This window comes from Muntiacus reevesi, chromosome 5, assembly GCF_963930625.1.
Source record: "Muntiacus reevesi chromosome 5, mMunRee1.1, whole genome shotgun sequence".
NCBI classification, from domain to species: domain Eukaryota; kingdom Metazoa; phylum Chordata; class Mammalia; order Artiodactyla; family Cervidae; genus Muntiacus; species Muntiacus reevesi.
Window position 1 is genome coordinate 36264083 of NC_089253.1, and position 15867 is coordinate 36279949.

Here is a 15867-nt window from a genome sequence, read left to right on the forward strand (position 1 = left end):
AACCAAATGGTTTGTAACTCTGGCCCTGGAGTAAGCTCAGAGAGGCTGAATGCTCTGTGTATCCTAGTCCACTGTTACATGTGTGACACCTTCCCCTACAGCACTGGAGGCCAAGGAAGGGGTGTGCTGGACCCTGGACGAGGGGGATGGCTCAGAGATCCACAGGGGCTGTTACATGGGAAATGGGACTGGAGAAGTCACAGCAGGTGTGGGTAGCAGAGAGCTGGTAACTGAGGTGGGGGGACAAAGGAGAACCATCTCAGTGTGAGGGGCCTCACCCAGAAGCCCCTGTAGCAGAATCCCATTGCCAATGTTCATCTAAGATGTGATGAATAGAATATTTTCATTATCCCTCATAATCCCTTTCAATGAGGAGGTGGTGGAGTTGGCATCATCATAAACTCTTCCCTGATTGAGACCATCCCCCTGTCACTATCCTTGGGCTGCCTCCTGCCAGGTTCAGTTATTAAGTTCTGGAGGAAACTGTCAATCATGTTTGCTGCTGGGTCAGGGCCACAACTCCATGTAAACCCACTCATAGGGACCCTATGACCCTGCCAGGATGGTTGATCCAGGACTGGACATGTGATCTTGGGTGGGCCATTCAGAGCACTCCCTTGACCCCTGATGTCTCCGAGCTTCTTTCCTTATGAGTTAGATGCCTTGGGAATATAAAAACCTTGAGGCAGGTAGCTTTGGACTCCCTCACTAGGTGTAGAAGCCTTAAGGAAGAAGGTTGTTAGGTTAAGACCACTAAAGAAGAGAGAGGGGAAAGAGCAAGGACGAGAAAGACTGAGCTGAAGGTTTCTGATTTCTTGGGTTCAGTCACTGAGATCTTTCTGTCTGCTCTGGTTCCTATGTACAGGATCTCCAGGGTTCTTCTGAAAAGTCTCCCCTTTCCTTGAAACCAGTTGGATTTGAGTTCCTGTCACTTGTGGTTCAGACTTGGCTCTAGATCTTTGCTGATTATGATGTACCTCCCAGACCCAAAAAGAAGCACCCATTTGCTTTAGCACCATTAAAAGTAAAACTGTTTATTCATTACTGAGAATAGGGTTTGCAGAGCACCAAACACAGTTCACCAACATCGCTGGGCAGGAGTGCCCTAGTGTGAGCGAGTGTGTGTTAGGAGAGGCCTGAATGATTCCCGAACCAGTCCAAGCATTTACACTGCTGGAGCCAGGCCAATCCTTTCATTTTTTCGATCAAAAACTGAGAAGTACTGCCTCAGGAAGACATCACCCAGGATACAGGTGTCTCGAGAGCTAGCTTCTATGCCCCCTTGAAAGATGCTACGGCAGGAGTTTTGAATCTGGAGGAGTTAGAGATACACACCAGTCAGCCTGTGCGCTTACCTGCGACTCCCTCCTCAATATTCAGACCTGGCACACTTCTTGGTTTTATTTCCCTCTTTTGTTAAGTATCGGGTGATTTTCTCAGCAGCTGGGGATATGAGGGTTCATCCAAAAACAAAAAGGGCCAAGACATGTGGTTGACATATGGCAGGAGTGTGGGGAGGGGAGGACTGCGAGTTGAGAATGATCAGATGCAAAGTAATATACAGAGGAATGATAAGCCACAAAGTCCTACTTATAGTGCAAGGAACTATATTCAATATTTATTGATTAAGTAATGAAAAAGAATATGTATATTTGTATATGTACAGCTAAAGCACTTAGCTGTGGAGTAGAACTTAGGCAACACTGATCAGCCACACTGCAATACCGTTTTCTAGGAAAGAACAAGAGCGTTCCCGGTTCCCCTGACACTCTCTGTTTCTTTCCTTCTGACTCCTGATTCTCGTTTTCTCTGCAGAGAATGCCTGTTCTTCTCCTGCGTCCCCAAAACCTGTCCTTTTTATTTTTTTTTTATTAACTTTTAATTTTGCTTTGGAGTATAGCTGATAAACAATATTCTGAGTTTCAGGTGGACAGTAAAGGGACTCAGTCATACATACACATGTATCCTTGTACCAAAGACAGCCCTTCCATCCAGGCTGCCACCTTACATTCAGCAGAGTTCCCTGTGTTATACAGTAGCTCCCTGTTGGTTATGACTGTTAAATATATTCAAAGCAGTGCTCACAACACGTTCTTTAAGACGTCGCTCAGGCCCTCTGAGAAGCATGTTTGGACCGACACTCACCCTTCAGTCAGTCCAGGCGTGGCTGGGTGACTTATTCAGGTCTCCATCCCCACTGGTCGGTTCATAGCCCTCATCACCCCTGATAAGTCCCCGGGGTCCCTTTGCAGAGCACCGTGGGGTTCCGTTTGCATGGAATCCAGGGCAGATTTGCCTAGACCCAAGCAGGCCTCCCTATGGAGCCATGAATCAGGGATTTTAGAATTACTGCAATTCGCTCTCTTCCTCAAAGGCATCTTTGAGCCCAGCAGCCTGCTCTGAACTCCCACAGAGAGCTGACATGAAGCCTTCACCCTGTGTCAGGGCTGAGCAGTCACTGTTCACCCTTTATTCACCTTCGTATCCAACCACCCCACAGAAGGGTTGGGTAACCCGACTCACAGAGGGGGAACTGGGACTTAGCAAGGGGAAGTTGCAGGCAAGGTCTAAGGTAGCCATGGAATTTATTGTAACTGGGAAAATTTCAAGAAGGAAAGGGAGACTGTTAGTCATTATGGTGGGAAAGCACACAGCGCCGCCACCAACCAAGCCCCCTTGTCACATGTCCTATTTTAGGGATCACTAGAGCTGACTTTCCATGTTCCTGCATCTGAGGGCTCTAGTTGAACTGAAGATCGATGAGGGCAGAAGACCTTAGTGTTCCCCTCTCCCTGTGACTCCCACCATGCCAGCACCGAGTGGTGTCTCCACATTTACTTCAGGAGGATGGATACCCCAGACTGTCCTCTACTCTCAAGTGGTTGATTTTGTGGGAGGTGCTGGCCCAGCCACAGGGGCTCAGCGGCATCTGCAGTGGTGTGGCTTGGCCTGCAGAGGGTGCCCTCCTCCCAGCAGTAGCCCAGGGTTCCTGCAAACCCCAATTTAGAGAACCAACCCTCAGGGGTGGCCACTCACCTTAATGATGTAGGCTTGAGGGGGCAGTGGATAGTCGATGCCATTGATGTTGAAGATGACAGGAGGCAGGGTGTTGACTGCATCACATGAAACCACATACTGTTAGAGAGAAGGAGAGAGGTTGGCCCAGAGGATCCTTATTATGTGGGGAGACTGGGAATGACCCTGTGGCATGAACCTTCACCTCAGAACCCTTGGGCCTGGCGTTCATGAGCTTGTGGATGTTGGTGACCATTTCTGTTGAGCCATAGATCGATGCTGATCCGGTGTCCACAAAGGCCTGACATCCACGAGAACAAGCAACAACTTCCCCGTTCATGGTGGTGCTGAGACAGTAGGGCAAAGCGGGCATCAGGGTCATGCAGAAGGCTCCCTCCTTGAGGGAACTGAGCTCCCTCCCTCACAGCTGCCCCCTCCCTGACAGTGTCCAGAATAGTGCGTGATCTCTTGCCCTGACTTTTCTTTTTCTCTGATCACAGCACCTTTCGTGATATCCTTGAGCAGTACTTGAATACACCAGGCTCTTTTGTACCTTGACACAAGCTGGTCTTCCTTCCTAGAAGAGCACCCTCCCCTTTGACTAGATGATTTCTTCACATCTTCCAGATTCCAGCTTAGCTGTCATGGTTTCAGGGAAGTCTTTCCCCCGGTGTGTATGAGTCTCCTTTCTTGGTCGCTCTCTGTAGACCCTTGCTCATGTCTAGCGTGTACCAAAGTGACAATTCACTGTGTGTGTGTGTCATTTCTTGCAATTTGCCTTCTTAGATGTGAGGGCGAGTTTTATTCTCATTGTATCCCTAAAGTGCCTGGCACACAGTGGATGCAGAATATTTGTCTGGTGGATGCGTGAAAGAAGACTGTGAAAATAATGAATGGAGATCATCCAGAGAGGTATATCTGATGTCTCACCAACAATGGGTCAAACACACAGTGAAGATGGAGGTTCCTGCAGCAGCAGATTCTCATAGGGGTTGGAGAGACTGGCTGCCCTGTGAGAGGGTGTCTCTGAGCAGCACCCCCTCCCTGGGCTCAGACGCTGAGACCCTGACCAGCCAATACCTGACTAGACACAGAAACTCAAAGGACAGGTAAGATTTTATCTGAGGGTAAAACACAGAATCTCATCAATTATTGCCTCTTGTTCTCAATCCATTCCTGGATCCCACCTTCCAGATTCTCTCAGTTATAGCCCCTGCCCCACCGTGTGCCCTGGGATGTGGCATGTCTCTTTTTATGAGTGGCTTTCAGGTCCCAAGACTGTGGCCATCCTCTCTTTACTGCTGGCTAGCTTCTCCCTAAGGAGACCAGTTTTCTCCATTTCTTCAGGCCTTTCCCTGTTTTTAAACGACATTTCTCTGTAATGAGAACTTCCTTGGTCCCTTGTAGCCCTGGACAGTTGGTCATCTTATCACAACTCTGTTCAGGCTGAGGAAATTCTTCCTGATCCTGTTTTCACCACACTGAAAAGTCCTGTAACCATGCTCCCCACCTCACACTCAGGGGTGCAGTCCTCCCGCAGCTGCACAGGCCTCTCTGGACCCTGTGAGGGACCCTGTTCTGAGGCCTGGCCAGGAGGCCTGGGGCGATTACAAACCCATGTGTGGTTTGTGTATCTATGAGTTTCTGTGTTTGTTTACGTGTGTGTTAATACGTGGCTCTGTGTGTACTTGTGCCTCTAGCTGGGTATGCATGTTTATCTGTGCCTGTTGTATCTTTGCATGAGTGTCTGTGTGTCTGTCTGTGTCCTTGTGGGTGGTGTGTATGCCTGTTGACTGTGTGTCTGGGAGTGCATTTGTGTGTCTGCCTGTGTCTGTGCACAGATAGGGGAGCATCACTTGAGGTGACCCTCACGGGGAGAGGCTTACCGGTTCATGCTTATCTGCCAGCGGCGAGTTTGTGACACTGGTACCCAGTTGAGCTCTCCCTTGTAGTAGCGATGGTCCACCCCACCAAACATCACCACACTGGCCTCCGGCTTGCTTCTTCAAAGAGAAGGGAGGGGGATCCTTGGAGGAGAGTAACAACAGCACTGCCTGGGAGCTGTGCTTGTCCACCCATCGAGGCCCTAATAAGATCCCCATCTACACATGCAGAAATCGAGGCTTGGAACAATTGAGAACCAGACCAAGGTCAGTCGCTGGCTAATGAGTGGCACAGAGGAGCTGGGCCACCTGGCTGGGCTCCACCCACTCAGTGTTCAGACGAGGCCCTGGACCTCCTGTGACCTGAGTGCTCAGAGATACCCTCAGAAGACAGAGTGCTGAAGGGTTTTGGCTTCCCCCTTGTCCAGCCTGTAGTTTTTCAGAAACATCAAGGCCTGAAGCACTAAGGGTGTGGCTTCAAGTCACAAAGGGTTGGCTTCACTGGCCTGTGACCTGTGCTGTCCTTTGGGCCCCACACTCAACAGGGCCCCCACCTCTGCTCTCGTTGTCTTGAAATTCCCAATACTTGTTTGAACAAGTGGAGTCCCACACTTTTGTTTTGGATCCCACACTTTCTTTTTGCACTGGCTCCTGCAAATTGTGTAGCTGGTCCTGGGTGCTCAGTGAAATGTTAGTGAGGAAGGAAAGATTTCCACCATCCCTCTCTTTCCTTCCATGTCAAATTCATCAGCATATCCTGTTGCCTTTTCTTCCAACTCGTATCCTGACACCTTGCATTAGTCTTCCTTTTCACTCAAGCCCTACACCAAGCCCTGGCTCTTGCACCCAGGAGCATGGTTGTGTTCCAATAAAACCTTATTTATAAAAGCCAGTGGTGAAGCCAGGTGGGGCCCTGGGGCCATAGTTATCCTGGATTAGTCTATCTCTCAGGATACTTCTGTATCAATTGTTGCATCATTTTCATACAACTGAAAGGATCTGACAACTAATTTGGAGAGAGGGATTGTCCAGCTCAGACTTACTTGCTCAAGTAGAAGGCAAAGACAGGCTCCAAAAAGGCACCTTGGGACCACAAGTTGTCAAAGATGGGCCTGGCACCTGTGAGGCTGATGGAGGGGAAGGCCAAGCCCAGGATGCCATCAAAGGGCATACCATCAAACCCGAATTCCTTCACGCTTAGGCCAAACGACTGATTAAGGCTAATGAAGTTCCCGATCTGTGGGCGAGAAGAGTGTTCCCACATAAAAGCTTGTTAAGTGAGTCTAGGCTTGGGCTGATGAAGAAATGTGTTAGCTCTGCAGAGAAGAACTGAGGACGTCCTGTGTCCTTGGTAGAACTCAGATGGTTAGAGCGAGCAGGGAGGGGAATTTGGGTTCCATTTATGTGGGTCCGTGGATTTTAAAACTTCTGCCCCTCTGAAAAACACCTTCTGAGTGAGTCAAATTGACCTCAAGGCTTCTGTACCGGTGGGACAAATTCAGGCCAGGACCCAATGGTGCCCCCTTATGGACAAAATGAGTAAAGAGCAAGAGAACATTCTCTGGCATCTCTATGAAATGATGACAGAAATGGACTGGATTGATGGTAACATATTTTGGATTCTGCATCTGGCCAGAAATACAGAAGTCCGTTGTACAATGTTTCTGGCAGGGTTCTTATGAAATTCCTGCCTGGGAAATACCCTTTTGGGGGTATCTGTGTGTTTGTGTGACTGTGTATGAGAGAGAGAGAATAAGAGAGAGAGGCGAACTACTCAGGTACTTTGGGGGAGGAGCCATAGGTTTTATCAGACTCCCAAAGGCTCCATATTTTGAGAACACACTTATCAGGCCCCCCTACGTTTCTGGCCTCCTGCTTACTGCACTGGATATCTGAAGTTCCTGACTTCACCCAGGGTCCCCGATCAGTTTTTTCCTTTCCCCAAATACCCACCACCAGCTTCGGTCGTGACAAGCCAGCCCAGCTCCACCGCTTACCACAGGTGTGACCTCACCAAAGCTCTTGCTGTCTGCACCTCAGTTTCCTCATCTGTATCATTAGCTAATCAATGCATCTGCTGTGTGGGGTGGTTGCAGCTTTAAGGAAGTTATTACCACGGCAGTGCCTGGCACAGTCTGAGAATATAAAATCCGGTGCTTTCTTAGCAGAAGAAAAGAAATCTTAAAAATTAGGGCAGAAATAAATGCAAAAGAAACTAAAGAGACCATAGCAAAAATCAACAAAGCTAAAAGCTGGTTTTTTGAAAAAATAAACAAAATTGACAAACCACTAGCAAGACTCATTAAGAAACAAAGAGAGAAGAACCAAATTAACAAAATTAGAAATGAAAATGGAGAGATCACAACAGATAACACTGAAATACAAAGGATCATAAGAGACTACTACCAGCAGCTCTATGCCAACAAAATGGACAACTTGGATGAAATGGACAAATTCTTAGAAAAGTATAACTTTCCAAAACTGAACCAGGAAGAAATAGAAGATCTTAACAGAACCATCACAAGCAAGGAAATCGAAACTGTAATCAAAAATCTTCCAGGAAACAAAAGCCCAGGACCAGATGGCTTCACAGCTGAATTCTACCAAAAATTTAGAGAAGAGCTAACACCTATCTTACTCAAACTCTTCCAGAAAATTGCAGAAGAAGGTAAACTTCCAAACTCATTCCATGAGGCCACCATCACCCTAATTCCAAAACCAGACAAAGATGCCACAAAAATAGAAAACTACAGGCCAATATCACTGATGAACATAGATGCAAAAATCCTTAACAAAATTCTAGCAAACAGAATCCAACAACATATTAAAAAAATCATACACCATGACCAACTGGGCTTTATCCCAGGAATGCAAGGATTCTTCAATATCCGCAAGTCAATCAATGTAATACACCACATTAACAAATTGAAAGATAAAAACCATATAATTATCTCAATAGATGCAGAGAAAGCCTTTGACAAAATTCAGCACTCATTTATGATTAAAACTCTCCAGAAAGCAGTAATAGAGGGAACATACCTCAACATAATAAAAGCTATATATGACAAACCCACAGCAAGCATCACCCTCAATGGTGAAAAATTGAAAGCATTTCACCTGAAATCAGGAACAAGACAAGGATGCCCACTCTCACCACTACTATTCAACATAGTGTTGGAAGTTTTGGCCACAGCAATCAGAGCAGAAAAAGAAGTAAAAGGAATCCAGATAGGAAAAGAAGAAGTGAAACTCTCGCTGTTTGCAGATGACATGATCCTCTACATAGAAAACCCTAAAGACTCTTCCAGAAAATTACTAGAGCTAATCAATGAATATAGTAAAGTTGCAGGATATAAAATTAACACACAGAAATCCCTTGCATTCCTATATACTAACAATGAAAAAACAGAAAGAGAAATTAAGGAAACAATACCATTCCCCATTGCAACAAAAAGAATAAAATACTTAGGAGTATATCTACCTACAGAAACAAAAGACCTGTACATAGAAAACTATAAAACACTGATGAAAGAAATCACAGAGGACACAAACAGATGGAAAAACATATCGTGTTCATGGGTTGGAAGAATCAATATTGTCAAAATGTCTATTCTACCCAAAGCAATCTATAGATTCAATGCAATCCCTATCAAGCTACCAACGGTATTTTTCACAGAACTAGAACAAATAATTTCACAATTTGTATGGAAATACAAAAAACCTCAAATAGCCAAAGTAATCTTGAGAAAGAAGGATAGAACTGGAGGAATCAACCTGCCTGACTTCAGACTCTACTACAAAGCCACAGTCATCAAGACAGTATGGTACTGGCACAAAGACAGAAATATAGATCAATGGAACAGAATAGAAAGCCCAGAGATAAATCCACGAACCTATGGACACCTTATCTTTGACAAAGGAGGCAAGGATATACAATGAAAAAAAGACAACCTCTTTAACAAGTGGTGCTGGCAGCCTAGATGCCCATCCGCAGATGAATGGATAAGGAAGCTGTGGTACATATACACCATGGAATATTACTCAGCCATTAAAAAGAATTCATTTGAATCAGTTCTAATGAGATGGACGAAACTGGAGCCCATTATACAGAGTGAAGTAAGCCAGAAAGATAAAGAACATTACAGCATACTAACACATATATACGGAATTTAGAAAGATGGTAACGATAACCCTATATGCAAAACAGAAAAAGAAACACAGAAGTACAGAACAGACTTTTGAACTCCATGGGAGAAGGTGAGGGTGGGATGTTTCAAAAGAACAGCATGTATATTATCTATGGTGAATCAGATCACTAGCCCAGGTGGGATGCATGAGACGAGTGCTCGGGCCTGGTGCACTGGGAGGACCCAGAGGAGTTGGGTGGAGAGGGAGGTGGGAGGGGGGATCGGGATGGGGAATACGTGTAACTCAATGGCTGATTCGTGTCAATGTATGACAAAACCCACTGAAATGTTGTGAAGTAATTGGCCTCCAACTAATAAAATAAAATGTAAAAAAAAAACAAACAAAAAAAAAACAAGTGGTGCTGGGAAAACTGGTCAACCACTTGTAAAAGAATGAAACTAGATCACCTTCTAACACCATACACAAAAATAAACTCAAAATGGATTAAAGATCTAAATGTAAGAGCAGAAACTATAAAACTCCTAGAGGAGAACATAGGCAAAACACTCTCCGACATAAATCTCAGCAGGGTCCTCTATGACCCACCTCCCAGAATATTGGAAATAAAAGCAAAATTAAACAAATGGGACCTAATGAAACTTAAAAGCTTCTGCACTACAAAGGAAACTATAAGTAAGGTGAAAAGACAGCCCTCAGATTGGGAGAAAAAATAATAGCAAATGAAGAAACAGACAAAGGATTAATCTCAAAAATATACAAGCAACTCCTGAAGCTCAATTCCAGAAAAATAAATGACCCAATCAAAAAAATGGGTCAAAGAACTAAACAGACATTTTTCCAAAGAAGACATACAGATGGCTAACAAACACATGAAAAGATGCTCAACATCACTCATTATTAGAGAAATGCAAATCAAAACCACAATGAGGTATCATTACACGCCAGTCAGGATGGCTGCTATCCAAAAGTCTACAAGCAATAAATGCTGGAGAGGGTGTGGAGAAAAGGGAAGCCTCTTGCACTGTTGGTGGGAATGCAAACTAGTACAGCCACTATGGAAAACAGTGTGGAGATTTCTTAAAAAACTGGAAATAGAACTGCCATATGACCCAGCAATACCACTTCTGGGCATACACACCGAGGAAACCAGATCAGGAAGAGACACATGTACCCCAATGTTCATCGCAGCACTGTTTATAATAGCCAGGACATGGAAGCAACCTAGATGCCCATCAGCAGATGAATGGATAAGGAAGCTGTGGTACATATACACCATGGAATATTACTCAGCCGTTAAAAAGAATGCATTTGAATCAGTTCTAATGAGATGGACGAAAGTGGAGCCCATTATACAGAGTGAAGTAAGCCAGAAAGATAAAGAACATTACAGCATACTAACACATATATATGGAATTTAGAAAGATGTTAATGATAACCCTATATGCAAAACAGAAAAAGAGACACAGAAGTACAGAACAGACTTTTGAACTCTGTGGGAGAAGGTGAGGGTGGGATGTTTCAAAAGAACAGCATGTATACTATCTATGGTGAAACAGATCACTAGCCCAGGTGAGACGCATGAGACGAGTGCTCAGGCCTGGTGCACTGGGAGGACCCAGAGGAGTCGGGTGGAGAGGGACCTGGGAGGGGGGATCGGGATGGGGAATACGTGTAACTCTATGGCTAATTCGTGTCAATGTATGACAAAACCCACTGAAATGCTGTGAAGTAATTGGCCTCCAACTAATAAAATAAAATTAAAAAAAAAAAAAAATCCGGTGCTTTCTCTCCCCCTCTTCTGGCTCCCAGCAAAATGAGCCCTGAGCTGCTCATGGGCAGAGGAGCTGTAAGTCCACAACCCAAGCCACTCTCTGGGTTAGCTAATCCATTTGTTTTTGTGTCATTACGGAGACGTCTCCCCAGGGACAGGATCCTGTGGGTCAGATGGCCAGTGTCTATGGGAGTTAGGGTAGGATGGTCCTGTGTCTGTTTTGTAAGCAGCGGTCACTCCATAGTCAGTCCTGACTCAGCTTTTGTTTCCACATTACCCGAACTGTGTCAGAGCCAAGAAATCCCTGAATTAGCCCAGATCCATAGACGATGGTGACAGGCTGGCCTGCTTTCCTGAAGTTGGAAGAATTTTGAGGATTGAAGGTGTTGTGTGTTTCTGCAGACACAAGAGATGAGTGTCAGTCAGGTGCCAAGGGTGGAGAAGGGAGAGTCAGGGCAAGGAAAAGGTGGGTGGGTTGGGGGGTGTTTGTACTCACTACAGGCTGGACTTTCACAAGTGATGGAAGGCACCCACAAGTCAGCTGAGCCTGTGTCAAAGACGACCCGGAACTCCTGAGGGGGTGTTCCAATGGTGATGTTCCCCACGTAGGCAATCTATGGGGACCAGGAGGGGTGGGTTAGTGCAGATCTGGCTCCCCTCGATTCCCCCACTGCGGCCTCCCTCTGGGTGTCACATGTCTCCTGAGATCACTTTCCAACCACCATGCAGCTCACAGCCTTTGTTCTCAGAGGATTTGATATTTATCTCTGCGCTACACAGTATCTGGGACATTCTCTCTATGACCAAGGGTTGAAAAAGTACCTCCTGCATTCGAAGCCCAGACTCATAAGCACTGGACCTCCAGGGAAGTCCTGGTGCCTTCATTTGAGAAGCTCTCTAGTCTCTTCAAACCCAGCCTGAGCACCTCCTTCTCCAGGAGGTCCTCCTTGATCAATCCCAGCCACTCCCTCCAAACTCAGACCACATCCAATCAACACCACACATGTGACCCTTTCATTTGACAAATATTTACTCTTTGCCTTTCTCTCAGGCTAGCCTGCACAATCTTGAAGACAAAATATGCCCTTTTTTGTAATCTAATAAGAATAACCACATTGTCAGATTCTTATGCCTTACATGGATTAGGTAGTCAGTGACTTTTTACTGCTGTGATTCTTGCATCTGTGAAAGCTGAATTCTTTTGCCTGGGGATTCACTCTTGCTTTGCAGTTGGCTTTATCCTTTGACCAGAGATGGCTCACCCTTCATCAGTAACTGAGTGGCTCACCTATTTCCGAAGGAACAATCTCCCTCAGACTAACGACACATCTTTGACACAGAAATGAATGCTTACCTGCCACCTGGCCATTGCTGGGCCAGTCACCACAGACCAAGAGTTGAGGATGAGAATGCCTTCTCCTCTGGAGTGGGGTCTCTGTTGCCCAGTGTTTCTGCCTCCTGCAGGAGCCCCAGCCCCAACTTCCCCCCTGCCACCACCAGAAGAGGTAGCAGTGCCTGCCCAGAGCACCAGGGGGGCGATGAGGAGAACCATCCTCCCAACAAACTCACATCCAGAAAGTTCCTCAGGGGGTGAGTGGCTATGTTGGTGTCTCTCTTGGACAGTCTGTAAGCTTGTTCCTCCAGGAAATTGTTCAGTAAGTTTTTTTCCCTCAGGGTTTCTCGCAAGGTCTTCACTTTCCTTAGAGGCAAACTTTCACCGAGGATTAGGAAAGAAACAAAGGAGAAGATGCGATTAGCTGTCCGTGTTAAGGTATAACTGTCATTGTCATGGCACTGTGGATTTTCTAGCTTTTTAATGAGTGTCACCTTATTATCGGAATGCATTGCAAATGCCATTTCAAAGATGTAGGTTTGAATACAGGTTGTGTTGTGTAACATTGTGTAAGACCATTTGGACTCTCAGCTTACTCCTGGGTAAAAGGGTGGAATGTAATGATTACCACCCTCCAGATAGAAAATCTGGGAGATAAGTGAAGTGATGGATATAATGTACCTGATGTATTGTAAATGCCAACAATGACAGCCATTAGTATTACTATTGCCAAACCACTGTATCCTTCTCAAGGTAGCTCAGGGAGGAAAGTTCTAGAAGAGGATTATTATCCTATTTTTACGGGGAAGGAATCTGAAATTCAAGGAGTTTGTGACTTGGCTCTGGTCACACTGCTTGTCAGATGTACAACAGCGTAGAAGTAGCTCTCCCAATCTTTCTCCAAGTAGAAACAGAACAGAGGGTTAAGAGAAGAATCCAGGAGATAGGAAACAATTTAGAGAAATTAAGAGGCTAAAGAAGCAAGGATGAGTCAAATTGAAAAACTAAAAGAAGAGAAAACAACACGGAGAGATCTGCACTCACAGAGACTTCCAAAGAGATGGAGAGATAAGTGAGAGAGACACAGAGATGCAGACATAGACATATACACACTGAAGTAGAGAGAGAACAGAGAGGAGACCTAGAATAAAATGTAGAAAAACGCTATTCCACAGGACCACACATACATCTGTACAAGTTGTGCACTAAACAATTGCAATGAGTTCCATTTTCAGCAGGTCACCACATGATGGGGTCCCAAGAGTTGTGCAACCATGCAAAGCTACACCTTGACCCTTGGGACCCACAGTTTCTATAGCAAGGTGCATGCCTGCGTGCTAAGCTGCTTCAGTCGTGTCCAGCTCTATATGACTCTGTGGACACAGCCTGCCAGGCTCCTCTGTCCATGGGGTTGTCCAGGCAAGAATATTGGAGTGGGTTGCCATGTCCTTCTCCAGGAGATCTTCCCGACCCAGGGCTCCAACCTGCATCTCTTATATCTCCCACATTTGCACGGGGGTCCTTTACCACTAGCACCACCTGGGAAGCCCAAGGCTAAATAAGCAAGGGTAAGTACCTATAGCAAGATATTTATCAATAAGTAAGGGTTGCACTTTAAGAGTATCAGGGAAATGTTCCATTTCTTTCTAACCCAGAAAGGAAGATGATGCGGCTTACAGTCCCCATACTTACATGACTATGCACTCTGAGAGGGCCACCAGCCCGAGGAGCACAAGCCACTTCATGCCTCTTTCCTGGCTCCAAGTACTCAGGGAAGCTTTCGTTGTTTAGCATGCAGTGGCTTCTGGTTATATGTGCTCTAACCTGCCCTAACTCTATATGTGCTCTATATGTGGTTATATGTGCTCTAACTGTCCCCTTTAGGCCACTAATGGATCTGATAAAAATACAAAGCTCTTGATAAAATTTTTATCTTCATTCTTGACCTTGGGGAATGGTCTTAGAAAATTCTCAGAATTCAGAGAATTCTACTGTGATCTCTTCCTTGAAGCTTGGCTGGAAAACCAAAGTGAACCGCATGGACATCTAAGGCATGGAGAAACTTGCCATCGTGGAGAAAATAACGCTAAGAACACCATAAAAATCAATACTAGGGGCCATGCTAGACATTCATGATCTCCTGTGGTCTGCCTAGCAACTTCATGAGGTATGGTTTGCTGTCCTCATTGGAGAACTGATTGCTATAGGAAAAGAGGTCAAATGGACAAGTGAAGTCTTCAGAGGCAGCCCAGGGACATATGAGTGACTTTAGGTAGTGGGTCTACGAAAAGTTTACAAATCCACATGGAGAAGCGAAAACTGGGGTAATTTTAGCAGTCCACTCTTTAATTAGAACAAATTAAATGTATAAAAAGTATATAAAACAGAAAAAGAGACACAGATGTACACAACAGACTTTTGGACTCTGGGAGAAGGGGAGCATGGGATGTCCTGAGAGAATAGCACTGAAACAAGTATGCTACCAAGTGTGAAACAGATCACCAGCCCAGGTTGGAGGCGTGAGACAAGTGCTCAGGGCTGGTGCACTGGGAAGACCCAGAGGGATGGGATGGGGAGGGAGGTGGGAGGGGGGATCGGGATGGGGAAGACATGTAAATCCATGGCTGATTCATGTCAATGTATGGCAAAAACCACTACAATATTGTAAAGTAATTAGTCTCCAAGTAATAAAAACAAATTAAAAAAAAAAAAAAGAAAAAAAGAGTCAGAAATTCAAACTACTAATAGAGAACATTTCATTTGTCACTGTGACAGATTGCTAGGGTACTAACACCATTCTGAGAGCTGAGAAAGGAAAATAATCATCAATATTTATGCCATATTTTGGTATGTAGCATATTCCATGTAACCAGAAGTAGTTTGAAGAATCTTAATTTTATTGAAGAGTTCCAGAAATTAAAACAGAAGGAGTGGTAGAAACGGGAAAGCACTATTTTGCAGCATCCTCATGAAACAGTGGAACTGGCAAAGGTCATCAATGGATGCTAAAACCATGCGTGAAAGGTAGAAAAGGGAGTATACAATGGATGCGTGAGGGTGGCATCATCAGAATCCACTGCATTTCAGCATCTGTCAAAGTGAGGCATCTAGAAATACTGAGACTCCTTAAGTATCACCTTAAGATATATATATCTGCATATGGAATATTGCAATAAAAAATTTTGAACTGAAGTCTAGATCTGCCTACCAGTCTCCAGGGATAAACACAGATCAAGATACAGAGAAGCAATCCTCTAAACCTACAATCCCCCACCTTTTGTCACAAGGGGCTGGTTTCCTGGAAGACAATTTTTCCACAAAAATTGGTAGGGAAATGATTTCGGGATGATTGAAGGATATTTCACTTATTGTGCACTTTATTTCTTTTATTACTACATTGTGATATGTAATGAAATAATTATACAGAGCATCATAATGCAGGATCAGTGGGAGCCCTGAGCTTGTTTTCCTAAAGCGAGAGTGTCCCGTCTCTGGGTGATGGGAGAGCGATGGGGAGCAGCTGTAAATACACATGAAGACCCACTCACTGGCCTGCTGTTCACCTCCTGCTCTGCAACCCGATTCTCAATAGACCAAGGGATGGTATTGATCCTGGTGCCAGTGTTGTGGATCTCTGCTCTAAACCCTATTCTTGGGACATTCTGTAAGACCACCCATGTCACTTCCTCCCAGTTGTTGAACAAATAAATGGCTTT

General features: G+C 45.1%; 1 protein-coding gene across 1 annotated transcript; it reads right to left on the reverse strand.

The window, feature by feature from the left end:
- Window positions 1–1165: 1165 nt before the first annotated feature.
- LOC136168791 (pregnancy-associated glycoprotein 2-like) lies at window positions 1166–13929 on the reverse strand. Its single transcript, XM_065936493.1, has 9 exons — window positions 13844–13929; window positions 12388–12529; window positions 11315–11432; window positions 11096–11214; window positions 5942–6135; window positions 4902–5018; window positions 3221–3362; window positions 3037–3135; window positions 1166–1312 (listed from the first exon to the last, which is right to left on the reverse strand). The coding sequence occupies exons 1-9, from the start codon at window positions 13894–13896 to the stop codon at window positions 1166–1168; spliced, it is 1131 nt and encodes a 376-aa protein (XP_065792565.1). The 5' UTR covers window positions 13897–13929.
- Window positions 13930–15867: the final 1938 nt, after the last annotated feature.